Source organism: Acinonyx jubatus, chromosome D3 (genome assembly GCF_027475565.1).
Source record: "Acinonyx jubatus isolate Ajub_Pintada_27869175 chromosome D3, VMU_Ajub_asm_v1.0, whole genome shotgun sequence".
In the NCBI taxonomy this organism is placed as follows: domain Eukaryota; kingdom Metazoa; phylum Chordata; class Mammalia; order Carnivora; family Felidae; genus Acinonyx; species Acinonyx jubatus.
Window position 1 is genome coordinate 64,268,350 of NC_069392.1, and position 17,840 is coordinate 64,286,189.

General features: G+C 44.5%; 1 protein-coding gene across 5 annotated transcripts in view; it reads left to right on the forward strand.

Moving 5' to 3' along the window:
- The window catches only part of SLC14A2 (solute carrier family 14 member 2), a 442,799-nt gene that overhangs the window by 382,724 nt on the left and 42,235 nt on the right, over positions 1–17,840 (forward strand). For all 5 annotated transcript variants that reach the window (XM_053205529.1, XM_053205528.1, XM_053205526.1 and 2 more), the window contains 4 exons: positions 6,110–6,291; positions 11,956–12,136; positions 13,117–13,306; positions 17,701–17,829. In XM_053205529.1, the coding sequence (XP_053061504.1) occupies positions 6,110–6,291; positions 11,956–12,136; positions 13,117–13,306; positions 17,701–17,829 (682 nt within the window). The remainder of the gene's footprint in view (positions 1–6,109; positions 6,292–11,955; positions 12,137–13,116; positions 13,307–17,700; positions 17,830–17,840) is intronic.

Sequence of the window (17,840 nt, forward strand, 5' to 3'; positions counted from 1 at the left end):
CCCCTCCCCATTGAGCATGGGCATGCTTTGGCATTGCTACCAGGGACAGATAGTCCTTTAGAGAAAAAAGGTCAAGAATTAAAGTTAGGGGCACCTGGGTGGCCCAGTCGGTCCAGTGTCTGACTTCGGCTCAGGTCATGATCTCACGTTTGTGAGTTCAAGCCCCGCATCAGGCTCTGTGCTGACAGCTCAGAGCCTGGAGCCTGCTTCAGATTCTGTATCTCTCTCTCTCTCTCCCCCTCCCCTGCTCACGCTCTGCCTCTCTCTGTCTCTCAAATATAAATAAATGTTTTAAAAAAATGTTTAATTAAAAAATAAAGAATTTCAAAGTTAGTACAATAGAGTCAGACTCGTTTTCTAAATATTGCAAGAATTGGGGTCCAAATATAGGGACTGAGAACTCTTCCCAGTCTGGCTTCTGACTCCCTACCTTCCTCTTTCTATTGCCTGCTGACACCCTTCCCCATATTCCAGCAAGGTGTACAACTGGGATTTCCTGGCACAAACCATGAATGTATTTTCTTAGGCATTTCCTTGGCCTTGAGTGTTCTCCTCCCTCTGTCTTGCTCAGCCAAGTCCCCACGTGAAAGCCTGGGCCCCAGTCTTTTCGTGCCCAGGAGCTGCCCTGTGCTCCTACAGCTGGCCCCGCATCCCCTCTGCTATTGCCTTTCCTCTGTTCTGAAAGTCTGTTCACTTCTCTCTCCCTGCCTTCCGAAGCCCAAGCCCAAACATGAGCACTGTGCAGGCAGCTCTGATGCTTCTGGGGGAGTCCAAGGACACACAGTAGGTGCGCAACAGAGAGCATTCTTACAAGGAGGATGGAGGAGCTAGTGTTTCGGGAGCCCCCTTGTGGGAACATTCAAGGCCTGGGTTTTGGAGAGACATGAGGCTGATCCAACAGCCCTTTCCGTCCATATTTCTGAGGGAGAAGAGGTGCGGGCAGCCAAGGGGAGTATTTGCACGCCAAGCAGATAATTATGTGTTCTTGGAAGCTGGTTTAATGGACTGGCTCAGAGCTGAGTTGGGAATGGGCTCTGAGGCCTGCCGCCTTCAGACGGGACGTGGCTCAGGCAAGGATTTCACCGTCCAGTTTTAACAAGTGGCCAACGCCTTATGGAAACTTTTGAAAGGCGTTCTGTTTCAGGCCAGCCAGCTTGTACTTCATCTGGTTACTTTACCCATCTTTCCTTCAATTTGAGAGCACAAGAAGAAAGGAAACTAAAAATCACTGAGTGCCTACTACGTGCCAAGAACCAAGTCAGCAATTTCACTGTCCTAAGAGTCCCACATTGCCCTTTGAAGAGGGAGAAACAGAGGCCCATGTAGCCCCTCGAGGCAGAGAAAAGAGTGAAGCTGGGCATCTCAGCTTCTGCAGCCTGTGCTCTTTCCAGACACAGCGACCTTCTCTTTACAAGGCCATTCTTGCTGCACATCTCAATCCTACCCCAAAGCCAAAATTCCCCCAGTTGAACAGGATAAACATTCCCATGGCAAAGGAACGCTGTGTTCCCCAGAGGAGATGCAATCACGTTGTTCCTGCTTAGGCTATGTGTGCTTATGAAATAGAACTGGGCTGAGGGCCTGGACATGGGCTGAGGGCAGCCACCCCTCCCCTGAATCCCCCAGCTGTGCCCTGCAAGGCAGTTAGAGTAACAGAAGGGTAGGGAGCCCAGGGTGGAGAGCTGGGTCTAATCTTGACTTTGCAGCAAGCTGCTGGTTTTCCTGGGTCTCTGCTTCCTCTTGCCATCACAAGGCAGTAGCTTGCTTTGAAAAGTGCAGAGTTAAATCCATGTGAGAAATAATTCTTATTTTGCTTTCCTGGGCATTGATTTCTCTATCTGTAGTTGCAAATGTTGTCCACATACAGGAGAGACTCAGAGGTAGAGAAGAAAGTACCTTTTTGGAGATGACTCTGGAGAGAGTACTTCCCTCGTACAATCACTCCTTCTTTCCAAAATCATTAGACACATATTGAGGGCTATGTGTCAAGCTCTCTGCCAGGCAGAACAAATACAGAAATCAACAAGATAAAGCCCCTGTTCTTAAAGGACTCCTAATGTATAAGCCATTTTTTCATCAAAAAAAAAAATGTATGTATATACATATAAGTGTTTGAATTGTCATCGTTAGAAAATAATCCTGAATATACCCATTCTCCACTCCTGTATACTTAAGCCCTATCACTAAAAAATATTTCCTTGACTATATAATATACATTGTTCTCATATTTCAAAATTTATTAAATCAGCACACATCTTGCAATTTTGATTGGCAGCATTTTCTTCTTGGCGATACACCAAATAATGATCATCTTACAGATGATCACATCTTAGATTTAATGAAATATATTTCATTTCACTTTTCAATTGGGCTTTTAAAGGAATTAACAGCCACTGAATTTAACATAAGGTTTTTCCAGCACATTTCTAGTTCGTCCAGATGTATGGTGTCACACACATCATGTGTCTAGATAACCTGATTGCCCCTCATTTTTTCTTCTGGATGGCTTGGAAGCAATCTCATACCAATGGGCCAGGATGCTGTATCACCTCTTGGCCACCAGAGGGAGAGAGCACCTTGGTTCTCAGGCTTGCTGGTTTTCCCTCTCTCTTAAACCATTCCAGCATGCCCCCTCCAGGGCAATCTGAAACACACTCAAACTCCACCTGCAAGGTCAGACAGAATAGAGGAAAGGGCTCTCTTCCAGAGCAATGGCAGTCAGAAAGAGGAATTAGTTCTGAATGATGTTTGCAAACCTACAATAAAAATCAGCTATGGTTTAAATGAGCAACTCTAGGGAATGAGGACACATGTTAGACATGGCAGAGTTCTTGCCACAAAAAATGCAGAGCTGGTGAGTGGCCCCATGCCCTTCTTAAACCATTCAAGACTCAGGATACTTGTAAAGTTGTGCAAGGAAGTTTTCCCACTCCAGCAATCACCTGTAGCCTTCTATTCTTCCTCCTTTTCTTCCTCCCCTTCTTCCTTCCCTCATTTAACTATTTATTGAACATCTGCTATGTGCCAGGCACTTAGCTAGGAGCTAAGAATAGAATACAGCAGTAAACAGAACAAAAAAGGTCACTGTCCTCATGTATCTTAAGTTCTGGTGGGGAGACATACACTATAAAAATAAATCTATCATCACTTGGTACAAAAAAAAATGTTATAAGGAAAGACATTAGGTCCCATGAGAGTATGATAGGAGAACATGGTCAGGAGCTGATCTGGGCAGGTTTCTCTGATGAGTGGTAATGGAGACAATGCTTGAGGGAAGAAGAGGAGTTTCGAGGTAACTAGCAAGGGAGAGCCCATCTGGGCACACAGACCAGCATTTGCAGAGGCCCTGAGGTGGAAAGTGTTCAACACTTAGGCACTGAAAGGAGGCAAGTGTGGAACTTAGAGACAAGGGGCAGGAGAAACCCAGGGTGGGCTAACACATAACAGGAACATGGTGGTACAGAGTTCTGTGTGCATGTTTAAGATGCATTTTTCCATCAGTAGCCATTGATGGGATTGAAGCAGGGAACAGACATGAGCAAAGTTGAGTATTGATATGACAGCACTGGTGGCCCTGTGGAGCATGGCATGAAGGAGAAATCTGAGAAGTGAGGTGTCCGATTGGGAGTTACTGGAGCAGTGGCAAGAGGTGATGGCAGCCAAATGGTGACAGTGGGCATCCAGGTGTATTTTAGAGGTAGTATTACTGGATTGGGGGAGGCTAGAGGGGGTATTATAAGGAGTAGCTTGGAATGGAGAGAGGACTTTTCCTGGGACAGGCACCTTTCAGAGAGGACAGGATCTGAGAAGGAAACATTATGAGCTGTTTCAGTGCATTAACTTTATGCTATTTCTGGAACATCCATATGCAAGTGTAAAGTAGACAATTAAATCTGTGAATCCAATGCTCAAAACTGGGCTGGAAATATTAGATTTGGGAGTCATAGGTACACAGATGGAGGATAAAGCCACAGTGAGAGCTGACGTCAGCTGGGTAGGAGCATCAGTAAAGAGAAAATGGTCCAGAACAGAGCTCAACAGAATGCTTATATTTACAGGAGGAGCCAGCCAAGGACAGTGTGAAAGAGCAGCTAGAGAGAAGATCAATGTAAATGCCAAAAAGAGGAGAGTGTGTCAAGGAGGGATGGTCAGCTGTGTGGATGCCCTGAGCTGTCTGATGAGATGAAGACCAAAGCATGTTTCAGATTTGCCAACATGGAGGTCTTACAGCAGGGGCAGTAGCAGCAGAAACCAGCCTGGGCTGGCCAAAGACGGAAAGGGGAGTGCCAGAAGTCCGCCCAAGAGGATGGCAAGCATAAATCTAAAGTGACGGCAGCCTACCCAGTTATGCAGCTTTTCTCAGGCAATGTTCAGTTGCTTGATGAAAGCCTAGAAGAAATGGAGTGTTGGGTTTAGCCTGGCCAGGATTTCACCACGCAAGCATGAGAGAGGGATTGGGGAGGGCAGAGCAAGGGTGTTGAAAGAAGTAAAGTGACTGCTCCAAAGTCTAAGTTGGTTAAGGAGGGCAGGGGAGATAGGGAGCTGGTAGAGCTAAGGGACTGGAGGTCTCCCAGAAGTGAAAGTGCTGTCAGTGGACACACTTGAGCAGGTGAGCCTGAAGTCCAAAGGAGAGCATCAGACTCTGGAGATATCATAGTTTGTGTAAGACCAAGTCCATGTGGTGACTGTGGAAATTAGTGGCTGAAAAGAAGAGGTAGAGGGGGTCACTAGAAATGTGGAACACAAGGGTCTGTGAAGTCAGAGAATGCAGTGATGACTTAATGTCAAAGAGATCAATCTCAATCAATGTACAGACATTGAAGTTACTGAAAATTATTGGAGTAGAGATGAAGATAACTAGAAAGGAGCCCCTCAAGTCTTCACTGAAGGAGTGAATGACCAGGAAGTCAGTAACACAGCAGTGAGCAGTGAGAGGGATAGTGTAAGCCTCAAAAAAGAGGGCTTTCTGCACCAGCGAAGTGAGCAGTGGTCTGGAAGCAACAGGGAAGAACAAGAAATCCTTTCATTGGGAGTAGGAAATAGCCCAGGGAAATGGCACTAATGCAAGTAGAGGAAGGGGTCTGGCTCCCCTTTGGAAGAGAACTCTGCATCATTTATCTGGGTCTGCAGTGCTAAGTGTGAGGAACACCAGCACCCATGCTAGGGATCTGCAGACCCCGTCCTAAGATACACTGTCTTGCAACTCAGGGGAGGCAGGGTGGAGCCATGGGGAGAAGTCTAGATCATACCAAGAGGGGACTGTGCAGGTCCAAAGCCACCTGTCATAGGAACAGTAAAGTAAGTGAAGACATAACTGAGCCAGGGGAAGACAAAGAAGAACAGAACGGCTAAGGTGGCTTGAAGAGGAAGGAGAGAAGCACGCACTACCAGCAGGCAGCCACAGTAAGCCAGGAAACTGAGGACTGCAGGCAGAAGTTACTCCACCAGCTAGTCCTGGCATAAACCCTGGCCCCGGTAGTGAAGGGAAAAGGAGTCCCACGTGGAGGGGGAAGGACCTCCAGCCTGGTGCACACAGCTTCTAGTAGATGTTACCAGAACTGCTGCTGCTTCTTTGAACTGTTCCTGGGGAAGGAAAAAGAGGAAGAAGCTGGAAAGGGCACTGACAGCAGAGGGAAGAGAGGAGGGACTAGAGGTCAACCATAATCAACATAAGCTCCATAGCAAGTAAGAAAATGAGTTGCCCTTAGATCCCCACTCAGTTAGAAGCCCCAGATCTATGTGTGCATATCAAAGAGAAAGTATTTTTACAACTACAGCAGTGAGATAGTACTATGGATAATATAAAAGGTAGAGAAAAAATATTTCAGTGATCAGGAAAAAAAAGAGAGGCATCTATTCTAACTGGGTGGTCAGGGAAATCTTCACGGCAGAAATGGACTTTCCTCTGGACTTGGAAGAATGGGGGGATTTTGAAAGATAAGGCCACAATGGTGGAGGAGTGGCCCCAGGGCTCTCTGACAGCACTCTACTGCAAGAGTCATGTATCAGGACCGACTGCATGCCTCCTGCAGCCTCCCTGCAGCCTCAGCCAAGTCCCCCTGGGCCCCATCCTGACTCACTGTTCTCCCCCTTTCCTTTCCGCTTGCAGGACCTAGGAGCGACCGCCCCCTGAAGGAAATGTCTGACACTCATCACAGCAGCCCTCTCCTGACAGAGCCTCTTTCCAGCAGATACAAACTGTATGAGTCAGAGTTTACCAGCCCTAGCTGGCCCTCAAGCCCCCAGGATACACACCCAGCCCTGCCCCTCCTGGAAATGCCTGAAGAAAAGGTGAGGAGTGTCCCTCCCAGGATATTTCACAGGTGGAGGGAAGGGGAGGAAGGGTGATGAAAGATGCTGCTCTCCCAGCTGCCCAGTGCACGGGTTGCATAATGCCATGGAAGGGTCACTGGCCGGGAAGGCTCTGCCCCAGTCAACGCAGGGTTCCACCCCCTGGTTGGTCCCAGTGGGTCTAAGATAGAAAACGTGTTTCTGTGTGCAACATGATTTTAGAGGCAGGCGGGGAATGCACAGTCACACACCGGTCTTCCAACCAGTCCCCAAAATCTTTCCCCTTAGACCTGCTCCCTTGAATTACCTTATTGTCTCCCAAAGTAAAGCCTGTGTTCAAATGCTAGCTTTTAACACTCCTTGAACTGATAGAGTGGAGAGGGATCCAGGACCACTAACGTTTGGGGTTTTTTTAATGAGATATAATTTACATGCCACAAAATTCACCCCTTTAAAGTATACATTTCACTGATTTTTAGCATAATTACAAAGTTTGCCAACATCACCACCACTGAACTCCAGAATATTTTCATCACCTTGAAAAGAAACCCAATACTCATTAGCAGTCACTCCGCATTCCACCGGGCCACCACCAATCTACCTTGTGTTCCTGTGGACTTGCCCATTCCGTATGTGTGATGTAAATGGAATCATATAACATATGGCCTTTTGTGAAATGCTTGTGTCATTTAGCATAATGCTTTCAGGTGCATCCTTATTGTAGCATGACTCGGTACATCATTTCTTTTTATGACCCAACAATATTTCATGGTATGAGTGTACCATGGCCTACTTACCCATTCATCCATTGATTGACACTGGGTTGTTTCTTTTTGCCTGTTATAAAAAAAAAAAAACAAAAAAAAAAAAACAATGCTACTGTGAACATTTGTGTCGAAGTTTTCGTGCAGACATATGTTTTTCTTCTTCTTGGGTATATATCCAGAAGTGGAATTTCTGGGTCATATGGTAAATCTATGTTTAACATTTTAAGGAGCTGCCAAACTGTTTTCCAAAGTAGCTGCATCAGGTGTACATTCTCTCCAGCCAGGTATACATTGTTCCAGTATACCTCCTTGTCAAAACTCGTTACGGTCTGTCTTTTTTATTACAGCCTGGGTGGATGTGAACTGACATCTCACTGTGATTTTGATTAGTATTTCCCTAATGTCAAATTGATGTTGAACATCTTTTCATGTGCTTAATGGCCACTTATATACCGTCTTCAGAAAAATGTCTTTTCAAATCCTTTGCCCATCTTTCAATTGGGTTATTTGTCTTTTTATTGTGGAGTTGTAATAGTTCTTTATATATTCTGGATATTAGGCCCTTGCCAATTGTATGATTCACAAATAATTTCTCCCACTTTATAGGTCTTTTCACTATCTTGATAGTGTCCTTAGAAGCATAAAATTTGTGATTTTAAGTCCAATTTATCTCTCTTGTCTTTGATTGCTTATGTATTTGGTGTCATATCTAAGAAACCATTTTCTTATCCAGGTCACAAAGATTTACTCCTATGTTTTTATCTAACAGTTTTATAATTTTAGCACTTACAGGTAAGTCTTTTCTCCATTTTGAGTTAATTTTTGTATAAGGCATTAAGTAGGGGTCCAATTATCCAGTTGTCCCAACACCATTTATTGAAAAGGCTATTCTTTCTCCATTGAACTGTTTTGACACTCATCAAAAATCAACGGACCGTAGGTGTATGTGTTTATCTCTAGACTCTCAATTTTATTTAACTGATTTATATACCTATCCTTATGCGAGTACCACGCTATCTTGATTACGGTAGCTTTGTAGTAAGTTTTGAAATCAAGCAAGATTGTTTTGTCTGTTCTCAGACCCCTGAATTTCTATATTAATTTTAGGATCTGACTTTGAATTTCTGAAAAAAAAAATGAAACTCGGATTTTGGTAGAGATTGTATTAAATCTATAGATCATTTTAAGGAGTATTGCCATTTTTAACAAGAGTAAGTCTTCCAATCCATGGACACAGGATATATTTCCATTTACTTAAGTCTTTAATTCCTTTTGATTTTTTGTAGTTTTTAGTATTAAAAAACTTGTATAAAACCTTTAGTTTTAGGATATAAAGCCTTTCTTGTTAAATTTATTCCAAAATATTTTATTCTTTTTCATACTGTCATAAATAGAATTTTCTTCACAATATTCTTGGATTGTTCCTTGCTCATATATAACAATAAAGTTGATTTTTGTATATTGATCTTCTATCCAGCAAATTTGCTGAACTTGTCCATTAACTTTAATAGGTTTGGTGGGGGGCGGGGAGGTGGTTGAAGATTTTTTAAGGAGTTTCTATACAGCAGAATGTCCCATCTGCAAATGGAGAGATTTTAAATCCTTTCTTTCTAATCTGGGTCCCTTTTGGTCTGTTTTTTTCTTATCTAATTGATCTGGCCAAAACTTGCAGTGCATTATTAAATCGAAGTGACAAGAGAACCAACATCATTGTCTCATTCCTGATCTTAAAGGGAAAGCATCCCATCTTTCACCGTTATATATAATATTAACTGTGGATTTTTAGTAGATATCCTTTATTAAGTTGAGAAATTTCCTTTCTATTCCTGGTTTTTTGAATGTTTTTATCAGGAAAGGTTGTTGAATTTTTCAAGTGGTTTTTCTGTGCCTATTGAAACAATCATGTGGGTTTTTTTCTTTTATTCTTTCAATAGTAATAATTGCTTAATTTTTTTATACATTGAAACAGTCTTGAATTCTGAGAATAAATCCCACTTGGCCATCATTCTTTTTATATGTTACTGAATCTGGCTTGGTAGTGTTTTGTTAAGGATTTTTGCATCTATATTTATAAAGCAGATTGATCTGTAATTTTCTTTTTTGTGATGTCTTTGTCTGGCTTTGGTGTTAGGGTAATACTAATACTAGCTTCACACAATGTGATAAGAAGTATTGCCTTCTCTTCTGTTTTTTGAAAAATACTGTTATTAATTCTTTAAAGATTTGGTAGAATGTACAGCCATCTGCACTTGGGCTTTTCTTTGTGGGAAGTGTTTTGTTTGTTGTTTTTGGTTTTGCTTTACTAATATAATTTACTTTGTTATAAGTCAGCTCAGATTTTTCTGTTTCTTCTTGAGTCAGTTTGGTAGTTTTTGCCTTTCTAGGAATGTATCCAGTTCACCTAGGTTATCTGATTTGTTAGCACACAATTATTCATTTCTTTAGAATCCATTTCTTTATAACATTTTTAATTTTTTTAATGTTTATTTATTTTGAAAGAGGGAGAGAGTGTGTGAGAGGGGGAGGGGCAGAGAGAGTGGGAGACACAGAGAATCTCAAGCAGGCTCCTCACTGTCAGCGCAGAGCCTGATGTGAGGCTCAATCCCATGAATCATGAGGTCATGACCTGAGCTGAAATCAAGAGTCAAACAACTGCCTGAGCCACCCATGCACCCCAACCCATTTTATTTCTTGAAGGTTGGTAGTCATGTCTCGTCTTTCATTTCTGATTCTGGTAATTTCAATCTTCTTTTCTCGTCTTGGTCAATCTAGCTAAAAGTTTGTCAATTTTGACCTTTACAAAGAACCATCTTTTAGTTTCAATGAGTTTTCTGTATTTTTCATTCTCTATTTCATTTATTTGCTTGATAATCTTTGTTATATCCTTCACTCTACTTGCTTTTGGTTTAGTTCACTGTTATTCTAGTTTCTTAAAGTGGAAGGTTAAGTTGTTGATACAGAATATTTCTCTTTTTAGCACAGGTCTTTATACCTACAATTTCCCTCTAACACTGATTTAGCTGCATCCCATAAGTTTTGTTTTCATTCATCTCAGAGTAGCTCCTAATTTCTCTTCTGATTTCCTCTTTGATCCACTGATTATTTAGGAGCGTGTTGTTTAATTGCCACATCATTTCCCAAATTTCCTTCTGCTTTTGATTTCTAAATTCACTGCATTATGGTCAGAGAACATGATTTCAATCCCTTTAAATTTAGTGATACCTTTTCATCGGTAAAAATGTTTTACTTATCCAACTTCGAGCTGTATTACAAAGCTGTAATCATCAAGACAGTATGGTACCGGTACAAGAACAGACACTCAGATCAATGGAACAGAATAGAGAACCCAGAAATGGACCCACAAATGTATGGCCAACTAATCTTTGACAAAGCAGGAAAGAATATCCAATGGAATAAAGACAGTCTCTTCAGCAAGTGGTGCTGGGAAAACTGGACAGCGACATGCAGAAGAATGAACCTGGACCACTTTCTTACACCATACACAAAAATAAACTCAAATTGGATGAAAGACCTCAATGCAAGACAGGAAGCCATCAAAATCCTCGAGGAGAAAGCAGGCAAAAACCTCTTTGACCTTGGCCGCAGCAGCTTCTTACTCAACATGTCTCTGGAGGCAAGGGAAAAAGGTTTTACTTATCTTATGGCCTAACATATGGTCTATACTGGAGAAGGTTCCATGTGTGCTGTAAAAGAATGTGTATTGCCTTTATAGAAGAGAGAATTTTTGGAGATTCTTACTCCACTGTTTTCATTGATATCCTCAAGACATTTAAGTTTTAATGTAGGAAGGAAGTTGGGGAAATCTATAGACCATCAGCATACAATAGAAGTATAATATGAGCCACACATGTTTGTTCAAATGTCTATTAGCCACATTTTTTAGAAGTAAAAAACAGTTATTTGATTATATAGTCAGCATAAAGTATCGTTGAGATATTTTACACATTATTTTTTCATAGTAAGTCTTCAGAATATACTTAGAGCACATCTCAATTCAGATTAGCCACATTTTAAGTGTTCAATAGCCACAGCTATTGGCTGTGATATTGGACAGTGCAGTTTAAGAGCAAGCAGTCCTGAACTAGGAGGCCACAGATAGAACCAAGGGCAGATAAACTTGGATGGGGAAGATAATTTACCTTTATTTCACTAACCTCCAATGAACTTTAGTACTTATTTCAATTATAAATATAAATAATGAGCTATAACCATATCAGTAGCACCTGAGATTGTTGTCATTGTCACAGATTGGGCTCCCCTAGAAAGCTGACTTTGAGATGGTGATTTTCATGTAAGAAGTTAACTGGGATGTGCCTTTGCAGTCAATAGTTGTAGAAGAGGAAGGGCAACAGGATTAGGCGAAGAAGTTGGGCAATAAGGGCCCCAGGTGACCCTATGGTCAGCTCTAGATCTCAAGCAGCCCTTTAAAGTTGTCCTGAGTTGGGGTGAAGAGGCCCCACTTATTCATTCACTGCTACTTTGAAATTATAATAGATATTGGACTGGCTGTACCTATATGTAGATCATAGGATTTTTTAAAATATTGTAATAACTGCTTCAGTATAACTGGTTTTCTTTGCTATACTATTTATTTTATCCATTTCCAAACATTATTCTGGAAAGAAGTCCACAGCCTTGCCCAGCTGCCATCAGGGATCCATGGCACAAAAGTCTATGAAACCCAACTGTGAAGAATGTGTAGTGGTCCTAGGAAGAGCTGGCCTGTGTGCAGCACTCTGGACCACAATAGAGAATGGACACATGTCTTATGATCATTTGTCTTTATGAGGACACCTGCCAACCTTCCCTATCCCCAAATGCCCTTGCTCTCAAAAAGCTGTATTATTTGATAGTTTGTCATGACTTCTCTTAAAAGGATCTCGGGTCATCCAATGAAGACAGCCATATTGTGAAAATGGAAAAACTCAATGAAAGGAGTAAAAGGAGAGAAAGCGGGGCAGCTCATCGGGGCTCTACAGGCTTGGGGGGCATCAGCCTCTTCCAAGCAGTGGGATACCTCACAGGGGACATGAAGGAGTGCAGGAGCTGGCTGAAAGGTAGGCAAAGTCCCAGGAAAGAAGCAGCCGGGCTGGGCCAGGGAGACAGCCCTCCCTCAGGTGTGAGTGGAGGAAGCTGCTCCCTCACTCACCCATTGAGAGGACTCCCACAGTTGGAGTACTCCCACCCTGAGTTGACTCTGGATGGGTCCAATGTACCCTGCTAACTTGGAATTCCCATGGAGTTTCAGAATTAAAAACACTTCACTAATTTTAGTGCTTTGCAAATTCTTTGCCCCTATGTGGAATAGATACAGGACAACCACTTAGTGGTATATAAGTCATTTCCCAAACAAGCTGTCATTCCTTCCCTTGTTCCATGGCCATTTATTATGTGCCAAGAAAATATTGACATCACCCTCCACCATGTTCCAAGGCTCTTTCTTTCCTTTCAACGTCCTTCTTCTCCTAGTTTACCTCAACTAAATACTGCAACAAACAGCCCTTCCCTCCCCAATCACACCCTCATAGGCTGTCCTGGAAACCAAACCAGAATGTATGTTCCCTCTTCTTGACCTGGCTTCCCCCAGGTCCTGACTCAATACTGATTCCATAGCTGAGCTAAAGCCATTTCCTTTCCAGCTCCTTTTCTCCAGATGACTTTCTTTGCTGCTCAGATACCAGTTCTCAACTGAGTCATACGGCACAACACAAAAAGAGGGTTTCCCTGCCTCCTCACCCCTTCCCTTGGACCAATAAATTTCCCTTGGAATGCTCCTGAGGCTTCCTTGCCAACCAAGTCGAGGGCTGGAACGGCGTTAAATTGGTCTCAGCACGATGCCTCAGTCTGTACGGCAAAAACTAACACCCACTGTGGACTGATTGCCTAGCCACTCAGAGACTTGGGCTAGGTGCCAGACCAAACGAGAGGAAATGTCCTGGCTCGTGCATCCTTGTTTGCCTTGGTTGCCACGCCAACCAGTGGTCCAGCAGGGAAGAACAACCGGGACTCTGCTGATGGCTCTGCCTGTCTCTTTCAGATAAGCCACTGGCCCTCCAGGTTACAGACTGGGTCCTGAGGGGCACTGCTCAGGTAATGTTTGTCAACAACCCTCTCAGCGGACTCATCATCTTCATAGGGCTTCTGATCCAGAATCCCTGGTGGACGATTGCTGGGGTGTTGGGGGCAGTGGTCTCAACCTTAACTGCCCTCGCCTTGAACCAGGACAGGTGGGTGCCTGTCTGCAGTGGTCGTGGGGTCTTGGTTAGACAGATAGAGAAGTGTGTCCCTGAGTGATCAGCCAACGTTATCCTACCAACCAGCCCAAGTCTCCTAAAGATTAACCTTGAACAGGTCACTGGAGGTCTCTACAGAATTAAACCACTCCTGTGCTCGAAGCAAGTGACAGGACTAGGCTCCTTTTGACAGTAGATCCTTCTGGAAACATTCCCTATGAGGCAGATGCAGAGGAACTCTTAAACTGTTCTTCCCTTATGGAACCTACAGTCTGGTTGACTAACAGGCAAGAAATGTCCCAGAATAATATGAGACGGTATATACCGGAGAGCTCAGAGAAGACAGATGTTTCAGAGTGTTTTGGGGGTGGGGGTATGAGAGAGGGTGGCCTTTGAGCTGGAAACATGGGATCTGAGAGAGAGGAGGAAGGTAGAGTGGGGAGGGCAGTGTGGAGGTGGGAGACAGCTAGAGGAGGGCCCCTCCAACCCAGTGCAGAGCTGGGAGACAGCTAGAGGAGGCCCCCCCCCCAACCCTGCACTGGTAGCTGCAAAGTCCAGGAACAATAACGAGTAGCATTTTCTGGAACTGGACCATTTTCTCAGACTTTGCCCCATGCTGTTCCAACAGTTCCCAAATTTTCCTGATGGCTAGAGTCACCAGGGCTGGCTATTAAGAAATGTGACTTCTCCACCCCAACCACTTCTGTTCCCTCAGATAGTCCCATTAAGTGGGTCTGGGAGGGGATGTTTTTAACAAGATCCTCCTGGATGCTTCTGATCATCAGAGAAGTTTGGGAATGCTCATGTTTTTAGTGTTTTTCAGTTTGGGGTCACCAATCCATTTGTGGATCATGAATCAATTGGCAACAGCATTTTTAAAAATTAAAATAATAAAATAAAATAGATTAGAGTAATTCATGTGTAGGAAATATTTTGTGACATTTTTGTTTCATTAATGTTGGGATGTGTTGTATATGTGGGGGGTGGGTGAGGTTAGGGAGACTGAGAGAGAGAACTGAGTCATGCTCCTTACCGCGGTATTCCCTCCTTACCGCGGGTTACTGTCAAAAAGATTGAAAAGCACTGTCATGCCTTGTTACATGTGAGTCTTGCCATCACATCACCAGGCAGACAGTGAAAGTAGGAGAAAGACTGGGAGGAGCAGGTATTCACCTAAGGTGCCACAGTCAGTGGGTAGCAGGGCTCGGGCTGCAACACAAAGCCTGCATCTTCTAGGCTGAAGGTCAGTACTGTCCTTGTCATACAGACAGAGTGTGGACAGCAAGGCCAAAGGGCCCCTGGTGAACCCAGGGGATGGGGAGTCATCAGAGTTGGTTGTGTTGTGACCAACATCACACTTCACCCAGGCCTACCTCACATTCCAGATGCCACCAAGGCAAATTTGTGAGTCAGTTTGTCTCCCCTGAGAAGCCATTCATGCACCTCTGAGGTGGCATTAGGGGAGCACTCTGATTCTAGCAAGCCAGGAGGCCATGACAAATTGGATGAAGGAGAGGCTGAATTATTTTGTGTGCAGGTCTGGTGAGTGACATAAAAAATAGGCTCCAGCCAGGATTTTGTGTCTCTCTTTAACCCAGTAGGTTCCCTATTCCTTGTTTCCAGTTACTTGTCATCTCATGGGCGGCTGGCACAGAACTGGCCCCTGACAAGATTAACTCTTGTCTCACTGCTTCATCACTGTTGGGTAAAACACCAGGGGTGAACTCTGTCCAGCCCACCAGCTCCTTAGCTATGTGACCTTGGGCAAGTACTTCCCCTCCTGGCTCCATTGTCCTCATCTGTGAGATCTGCTGCTTACTGGCTCACCTTCAAGGAGCCAAAGCCCCTTCATGCTCTGACTTCCCTCTTGACCATAATCTACTGGTAAATTTGCCAAGCCATTCAGAGAGTTGCTTCATGGACTTCAGTACTATGGAGGAGACACACACCTAATCCTCCTAAACATTTTAGTAAGACTAGTGCGTGCCAGTTTGGCTTCCAGAGATTTCTCTGCTGGGGCCCACCACATCTACCACTCAGCATCACACTGTTCCCACCTAAGCATTTTTGCTTCTGCCTGTCTAATCCTACCATTCCTTCAAATCTTCCTCCTACAGGGAGCCACCCCTAATTATCCCAGTGCTCTCTGAACCCTCCCTTCTCACTGGACAACCACAGAACATACCCTGGTACTATATGGGTTGGCTCTCTAATTATTTTCTGAGTCTTCTCTCCCTGGCTGTGTTCTAAGCATGTTCAGGACAGGAAGTCCATTTTGAATGTTTCATATTCTACTACTATGTCAAGAAAAGATTCATTGCTGGTAGGTCAGTACCATGTTCTATACCATAGGTTCAAAACTCTAGATACCCTACACAATATCCACACATAAATCCTTCTAAGGAGCCCTGACTTCACCACTGTCCCCAGCAAATCACTGACACAGCTACATGATCTAAATATAACCCCCACCATCCCTCTCTACCACCCCTACTCCCCCACCCCTGTTCCCCTGACCACCGCTACTTCCTGTCCACCAGTCCTACTCCCCTCCTCCTCCTCCATCAGCCCATGTCCCCCCTTATCCCTGTTACCCTAACCCCACTACCCCAGAGACTGTAGCTCACTGAGAGTAACTCAAGGTCAACAGCACTAATGCTGCAGTCCTGAAGGAATGTGGTCCTAATGAAGATCTTTTTGGGGTTAAACCAAGTTTTACATATTTGATAGTCAGAGCAGATATAAGGTAATGGGTTTCATTCTGACAACCAAACCCAGAAGCCACCAAAGTTTTGGTAGAGAAGTGTTCTGGGAGGGGACTTCCACAGAGAGGGGTTCTAATTTTGTCTCCCCTGGGCTCCCTTGTTTGATTCCTGCTATGCCCACTGCACCCTGCCACTGGGACTACAGGACAGCCCCCAGTATGGGTCAGCCATTTTTTTTCTCAGCTTGCCTGAAGCAACTAGTATTAAAACCAAAAAAGTACTAAATCCTAACACTGAACAGAAATGGGAAAATACAGATAAAATGCACACACACACACACAGACTTAAAACTAATTATTTTCCCAAAACATGGGTTTCTGCTTTTTAGGTAGATTTTCTAGTCCCAAGGAGATAGATTCCAAACCCCAGCGGTCTTCCCTCCCAGCCACTCTTCCACCCACCTCATCCTCCCCACCCCCTACCCCAACCCCCGTCTCCAACTGCCCCATATGTTTATGGCCTCGGGAGCAGCCAGCCCTCTAACCAGTGTCCCATACAAGTGTCCCCACACAGTGCCATGTGTTCAGCTTTTCTTGTTGGAAACTGTCTAGAGATACCTCCTCCCACCCTCCAGCTGCTCCCACTCTCCTCAGTCTAGCTGAGCTAATCTCCTGGCCACTCCAGAGCTGAAAGCTCCCCTCATTCCAGACCCAAGCCATGGCCTCTGCCAGGCAGGAGCCATCCTCTAGCCAGAACGCCCTTCTTCCCTCCTTATGCTTCTGGATGCCCTTGCTGGGCAAAGACAATCAGTCTGTGAAAAGCTTTAGCATGTACACACACCCATTCAACAACCAAGCAAGGCCTAGAGCCCTCTGTGCACCAGACGCTATTTTCTGTTACACTGATGTCAGACAGACAAGTTCCAGCCTGGACAACTTACAGTCAAGGGCAGGACAGAGCACAGTACACAAACCTCATGCTCTGGCAGGGGTCTTGCAGTGATTTGCCCAGTCCCTCCTTCACCCTGTTCCCCATCCCCCAGCCAGCTGAGCCATGGGAAAGGTCAAGGGCAGGGTTTATTAGCATCAGGGAGAGAAGTTTAGGAGCACATAGCCTTCCCTGATGAAACAAAAAGAAAGGATAGACTCAAGCTTGGATTCTCCCCACCTCTGGGCCCCTCCCTATCCTGCTGTGGGGAGAGGCTTTTGTGCATCCCCAGCGGGTTCAGCTTGTCCACTCTGGGACACAGGCCAACTGTAACAATTACAGCTTCACACGATGCAGTCAGATGCACTCTCTCCTCCCCCTTCTCTCCCACCCCTCCTCCCTGTCTCCTACACACACACACACACACACACACACACACACACACACACACTTTCCCTGGTGTCATACCTCAGGTTTCTATTAGATCTCTCTCACTAAACTTAGCAGCCTGAGACCCCCTGAGAAGCCAAGAGGGAGCTTAGACACAGTGAGAAGACAAAGTGCGTACTTTAATTCTAGAATGGCAAGGTAATCAGGGCCGTGTGTGTGCATGTGTGTGTGTGTCAGATCTAGGAAGGCACTAGCAGCTGTGTGACTGCCCAACACTCACGAGTAAGCTGACTTTCTTCTGGGAGTACCAGGGAGGGCCCTACAAGCCCCACCCAATTCAAGTGCAATGTAACTGCCCCCACCCAGGTCTGCCATCGCCTCAGGCCTCCACGGGTACAACGGAATGCTGGTCGGACTACTGATCGCTGTGTTCTCTGAGAAGTTAGACTATTACTGGTGGCTTCTGTTTCCTGTGACCTTCACAGCCATGACCTGGTGAGATGCCT